At 51.2% G+C, this 6,705-nt stretch overlaps 1 protein-coding gene across 1 annotated transcript in view; it reads left to right on the top strand.

Annotated features, from left to right (window-relative positions):
* Mast1 (microtubule associated serine/threonine kinase 1) overlaps nt 1-6,705 on the top strand; it is a 27,620-nt gene that overhangs the window by 6,896 nt on the left and 14,019 nt on the right. The window contains exons 4-10 of the mRNA XM_021219986.2: nt 482-560; nt 2,000-2,160; nt 2,337-2,412; nt 2,557-2,766; nt 5,798-5,899; nt 6,031-6,163; nt 6,230-6,297. Of these exons, the coding sequence (XP_021075645.1) occupies nt 482-560; nt 2,000-2,160; nt 2,337-2,412; nt 2,557-2,766; nt 5,798-5,899; nt 6,031-6,163; nt 6,230-6,297 (829 nt within the window). The remainder of the gene's footprint in view (nt 1-481; nt 561-1,999; nt 2,161-2,336; nt 2,413-2,556; nt 2,767-5,797; nt 5,900-6,030; nt 6,164-6,229; nt 6,298-6,705) is intronic.

Raw genomic sequence — 6,705 nt, 5'->3', positions numbered from 1 at the left:
ATGGTTATGAGCCACCATGTGGTTGCTGGGATTTGAACTCAGGACCTTTGGAAGAGCAGTCGGGTGCTCTTACCCACTGAGCCATCTCACCAGCCCGATAACTTCTTTTTTATTGTATTACTATGACTTGTGATACTGGAGATTGGACCCAAGATGTGACTAACACATGCTAAGAGAGCTCACTGCTGCTGAGCTGCACTCCTGACTTCCTGTGGAGGGGCTTCTCCAGTCTTTCTGTGTCTACTCTGGTATGGTGATAATACCAAGCAAGAAAGAATCATAGGAAGTCCCAAAGAGATGGGATCCTTCCTCCAAGACCTGGCACCTGACCAGAAGTTGCCATCTTTCTTGTTTTACTCTGGGAGCCTCAGGTATCTGAGCAGCCCATGCCCTACCCCCATGCTGGTCATGGCCAGAGGTTTCTCTCACTCAGAGAGTGAGGGGCCCTCGGCGGCCTCTGAACAGCTTCACTGGGTTGCAGGGCGGATGGACGCCGATGGTCGCTTGCCTCACTCCCTTCCTCCGGCTATGGCACCAACACGCCCAGCTCGACCGTTTCGGTGAGTATCTGGATTTGGATGGATGGGTGGGTAGGGACTCAAGTGACCACACCGAGACCGGATGTCCCAGCTGTCCTGAGAGGCCGGGTTTCACGGCCCTTCAGAATACTCAGCTGTCCGTCTGTTAGAGGTGACAGGTCTTCTGCAGAGGCCCATCTCTGCCCTCACTGCATTTCCCTTGGAACCTGCTAATTTCTCATTGTCCGTGATGACTCAGTCTTGGGGACTAAGGCATGAGCCCAAGTATCATTAGCTAGCTAGATACCACATAGCTTCTACCTTGAGCCCAATTGCTTACCCACTCACTGCACACCTTGGAAATCTCTGTCCTTCAGTGCCCCTTGCAGGCAAAGCTCTGGTTTTCCATCCTTTGCCATGATGATTACAAGTTTTGATCATGTGACCTGGCTGAAGGTATAAAGCAAGGTTTCCTAAAGGAAGTGGTTGAAGTCAAGATAAAGGATCAGTCGGGACTTGGGGGAGGTGTTCAGGAGGTCAGCACCATGGTCAACTCCTAAGGCCTCAGAAAACAGGACACAGCAGCAATCTGAAAGTAACTGTGTTGTACAGCGGGATACCATGACATAGTCTGTAATCCCCCCTGGAGACTCTAAAATAGGAACATTAGGAGTTCAAGACCAGCCTAAGCTACCTGAGATCTTACTTCCGTCCCTTACCACCACTGGTGGGGGAGCAGGGCAAGGAAGGAAGAAGAAGAAGAAGAAAAAAAGGAAAGGCGGGGCAGTTGGGCAGTGGTGGCACACGCCTTTAATCCCAGCGCTTGAGAAGCAGAGGCAGGGGGATCTCTGAGTTCAAGGCCAGCCTGGTCTACAGAGTGAGTTCCAGGACAGCCAGGGCTACACAGAGAAACCCTGTCTCAGAAAAACCAAACCAACCAACCAACCAACCAAATAAACAAAGAGCTTGCTTTTTATACCTGAGGCCCTGGGCTTGATCTCCAGTACCACAAAAGAAAGAAGGATGGAAGGAGGGAAGGAAAGGAAAAGAAAAAGCTAGCTATTCTGCCAAGGGTTGGAGCGGAGCAGGTGATCCACAGGGGGAATGATCCAAGCATTAAAAACAGCTAATGCCAAGGTTGGGGGGGGGGGAGAACCGGATCTGCCCTGTTCAAAGATCTGCAGGAGCAGTAGGGGTGGGATAAAGCGGGCAGAGGTAGGAGTAGGAGGAATGATGGCAAGGAGGTGAGGCCAGGCGGTCTAGTGGTCTTGAGAGCTCAATGTAAGGTAGGAGCCAATGGATGGTTCTGCATAGAGATATTCCCCAACCCCTTGGTGGTTTGAAATAGAATCTCAGTGTAACCGAGGCTGGCCTCAAACTCTCTGTCATCTTAAGCGCTGGGATCACAGAAGGGAGCCCCAGGCCAGGGTCCAGTGCTGTGCTGCCCCCGCGGTGGCTCTGACCCACCGCCCTCCCCGTAGTCCTCCTGCTCCTCCCAGGAGCGCCTGCATCAACTACCGTACCAGCCCACCGTGGACGAGCTACACTTTCTGTCCAAACACTTCGGCAGCACCGAGAGCATCACCGACGAGGATGGTGGCCGCCGCTCTCCTGCCGTGCGTCCTCGCTCTCGCAGCCTCAGGTGCGCTGGCACCGAACCTCCCTTCTGGAGGGACGGGATTTGGTGCATGACCAGGGAACCTTCCGCCCTGGGAAAATGTAGTGGAGTGCGAGCGGGGGCGGGGGAGGGGGAAAGGCGGCGGCGGGTAGGGGGCAACTCGAAGTCAGGGGAATGGACAGGATGAACTTCTCCTGCAGCCCCGGGCGCTCCCCCTCCTCCTACGACAACGAAATTGTGATGATGAACCATGTGTACAAGGAGCGGTTCCCGAAGGTGAGACACCCCGCCCCCCACCTCCCATCACGCGACTTCGCTTGAGAGCCTGAGCTCTGTGTGCCCCCTAGCGGTCAGCGCTCGGGGCGCAGGCTCCAGTGACCACAGCCTCCTAGAGCCTTGCATCCCTGTACCGCTGTCCAGGCCACCGCGCAGATGGAAGAGAAGCTGCGGGACTTCGCCCGCGCCTATGAACCTGACAGCGTGCTGCCGCTGGCGGACGGCGTGCTCAGCTTCATCCACCATCAGATCATTGAACTGGCCCGAGACTGCCTTACCAAGTCCCGCGATGGGCTCATCACCACGGTCTATTTCTATGAACTGCAGGAAAACCTAGAGAAGCTGCTGCAGGATGTGAGTGCCAATGACCTCAGGCCCCGCCCGTGAGCCGGATAGACCCCGCTCGGTTCCTACACCCATCAAGAGCAGTATTCCAGGCTGGCAGGGTACTGTGGTTTCCACTCTAGGTCCGATGGAGGAGCTGGAATTTGTCTCCATACAGGCCCTTCAGTTATTTAAGCAACTGTCACCCTTTCTGGTGGCCTCCTAGACCCTTACCCCTCATTGGGAATTGAACCCTGTGAACCAGTGGCCTTGAGGCAAGTGCTCTACTACTGAACTACATTTCCAGCTCTCCTTCCTCCTTCCTTCCTTCCTTCCTTCCTTCCTTCCTTCCTTCCTTCCTCCCTTCTTTGTGTTCAAAACAGTAGTGCAGGCTGGTCTCCAATTTGTCATGTAGCTGAGGATGGTCTTGAACTTCAGAGTCTTCAGTTTCCACCTATTGAGTGCTGGGATTACAGTCTTTTTTTTTTTTTAAAAGATTTATTTATTTACTTATTATATGTAAGTACACTGTAGCTGTCTTCAGATCTTGTTATGGATGGTTATGAGCCACCATGTGGTTGCTGGGATTTGAACTCCGAACCTTCGGAAGAGCAGTTGTGTGCTCTTACCCACTGAGCCATCTCACCAGCCCTGGGATTGCAGTCTTATGCCTCCGCCACCTTCCATTTATGAGCTGCTGGGGGATGGAACCTAGGACCTCTGTATGTCAGGAGAGCAGCTCTCTACTAACTAAGCTACACTCCTAGTTAACACTAAGTTGTCCACTAACTGGCCTTCAAACCACTGCCTAACCCCTGCAGGCCATGGATTTGAAGTCTTCCTGTCTGTCTCAGCTTCCTGAGTAGCTGGAGTCACAGGCCTGCAGCGTCACACCCAGGCCACGTGTGATTGCCAACCCTGCACAAGCAATTCACCGTTCTATATATTTTTGCTTCTCTTCTTTCTTGGTTTTGGTACTCCAGTGTCAGGACCATGACTGGGAAGGTAAAGCTCGGTTCCATACAGAGTCCCTGGTGTCTGGCATGGTGCCTGGTTCAACAAATATTGCTAAGATGTCTCTGAGGGCATGGCTCTTTGGCAGAGGGTTTGCCTAACATGGGTAGCCCTAGGTTCCATCCCTAGCACTAGGGAAGAGTGTCCTAAGTTCCAGGTCAGCCTGGCCTACACCACAGACCTCGCTTATCAATTAGTTATATTAATTAATTAATCAATTAATTGATTAAGAGGGTGCACAACTAACAGCAAACAAGATAGTACCCCATCCATGTTAAGGATTGTGGAGAGCGTTTTCTGAGCACTTCCTGTGCACCGGGCCCCGGCAGCACGGAAGACAAATATGCCTGCTGCCTCCTGGGTGCAAATGCTAGTTTAGGAATCATGGGAAACAGATCAAGGATCATGGTGTCAGCTGTCGTTAGGGCTAGGAAGAAAGCAAAACAGTAACTGGGGACCTCACCCCTTCTGGGGACTCTGGGATGTGACAGGAATTGGGGCAAGAGTGAGTAGATGGCATCTGTGGGAAGAGGCTGGAGGATTGCCTTGAGCAGAGAAAACTGTAGGTTTGGTGGTAGCTGTTTTTCTTTTAATTCTTTCTTTCTTTCTTCCTTTCTTTGTCTTTCTTTCTTTCTTTCTTTCTTTCTTTCTTTCTCTCTTTCTTTCTTTCTCTTTTTAAAAAGATTTATGTATTTATTTTATGTATGTGAATATACTGTCCCTGTCTTCAGACACACCAGAAGAGGGCATGGATCCCATTACAGATGGTTGTGAGCCACCATGTGGTTACTGGGAATTGAACTCAGGTCCTCTAGAAGAATAGTCAGTGCTCTTAACCACTGAGCCATCTCTCCAGCCCCCATGAGGGCAACTTTTTTTCTTCTTTTTTTCTTTTTCTTTTTTCTCAAGACAGAGTTTCTCTGTATAGTCCTGACTGTCCTGGAACTCACTCTGTAGACCAGGCTGGCCTTGAACTCAGAAATCCACCTGCCCCTACCTCCCGAATGCTGGGATTAAAGGCGTGCACCACCACTGCCCGACCAAGGGCAACTTTTTTTTTTTAGATGTATTTATTTATTATATGTAAGTACACTGTAGCTGTCCTCAGACACACCAGAAGAGGGTATCAGATCCCATTACAGATGGTTGTGAGCCATGTGGTTGCTGGGAATTGAACTCAGGACCTTCGGAAGATCAGTCAGTGCTCTTAACCTCTGAGCCATCTCACCAGCCCGAAGGGCAACTTTTGAAGGTCACTCACTTCTCTTTCCACTGCAGGTTCTGGGATCAAACTCAGGTTATCATATTTTTTTTTTAGGTTATCATGTTTTATAGCAAGTGTTCTTATCTGCTGAACCATCTCTCTGCCCACGCCCATCCACTGTGTGTGTGTGTGTGTGTGTGTGTGTGTAGGATAAAGCCCAGGTTATCAGGGCTCATCACTCAATGAGCCACATCTATGGCTCCAAGATGTGTGCCTCGTTTACTTTAATAAGCATCATCTCTGAAGAATGTTAGGGATGGTGATCCCTTTCCACCCACAATAGGAGATAACCCACTCTCAAAGGTCATCCTCTGGCTTCCACATGTGCACCATGACACACACATTCCTGCACTCATACACATCACATATAAACAACAACAATAATAATAAATAGCTGGGAAGTTATAAACAACACTAATAATAATAAATAGTGGGGCACATGCCTTTAATCCCAGCTCTCGGGAGGCAGAGGCAGGCAGATTTCTGAGTTTGAGGCCAACATGATTTACAGAGTGAGTTCCAGGACAGCCAGGGCTATACAGAGAAACCCTGTCTTGAAAAAAAAACCAAATAATTAATAATAATAATAATAATAATAATCCACTATTCTGGACAGGGTCTTAGTTGCTTACTTACTGGCACCCACAGTCCTCTTCTGTAAATGAGACAGCAGGAACACCTCGGGCTCTGTTCATCCCCAGGATCCTGAGAATCTGGTCTGGGAAACTGGCCCCGATGAGCAGTTGAGTTGTGAGCCCCATTTCCCCATTTACTCCACTCCAGGCCTATGAACGCTCGGAGAGCTTGGAGGTAGCCTTTGTCACTCAGCTGGTGAAGAAACTGCTCATAATCATCTCTCGCCCTGCAAGACTTCTGGAGTGCCTGGTGAGGGGCTCCTCGGGAATGTGGGGGATGGGCGGCTCCTCGGGAGTGTGGGGGGTGGGCGGCTCCTCGGGAGTGTGGGGCATGGGGCAGCCTTCAGTGGGCACAGCAAGCTGAGCCCATCCCTGCCCTAGGAATTCAACCCAGAAGAATTCTACCACCTTCTGGAAGCAGCCGAGGGACACGCCAAGGAGGGCCACCTGGTCAAAACTGACATCCCCCGATACATCATCCGACAGCTGGGCCTCACTCGGGACCCCTTTCCAGGTGTGCGAGGGCCCTGAGGGGGCGGGCTGAGCAGCAGGACAGTCACTCACACCCACCTCCTTGTAGATGTGGTGCGCCTGGAGGAGCAGGACAGCGGGGGCTCCAACACTCCGGAGCAAGACGACACATCTGAGGTAAGCTGTGGCCAAGACCTGGTGCTCAGGCCAGCCAGGGGTTGTCTGCCTCAGGGTGACTGCCAGTGTCTTGGTTCCACACTCTGAGCCTCAGTTTCACCATCTGTACACTAGCTTTTCCTCCCTGAGCTGTGTGCTGTGTGTGTGTGTGTGTGTGTGTGTGTGTGTGTGTGTGCGCGCGCGTAAGAAATGGTATCCAGTATCTTCCTCAATTGCTCTCGGTCATGTTTTTTGAAATAAGCTGTCTCACTGGGCCTGAAGCTCGCCAACCATCTAGGCTGGCTCTCCAGTAAGCTCCACAGAGCTGCTCATCTCCACCCTACCCAGTGCTGGGTTAGGCAGAGGCCACCATTTCCAAGTTTTATGTGATTGCTAGGGATATGACCTCAAGGCCTCAATTTTTTTTTT

This window comes from Mus pahari, chromosome 20 (genome assembly GCF_900095145.1).
Source record: "Mus pahari chromosome 20, PAHARI_EIJ_v1.1, whole genome shotgun sequence".
NCBI lineage: Eukaryota > Metazoa > Chordata > Mammalia > Rodentia > Muridae > Mus > Mus pahari.
Note: the sequence above shows the minus strand (reverse complement) of the source record. Positions and strands in the feature narration are given on the sequence as shown.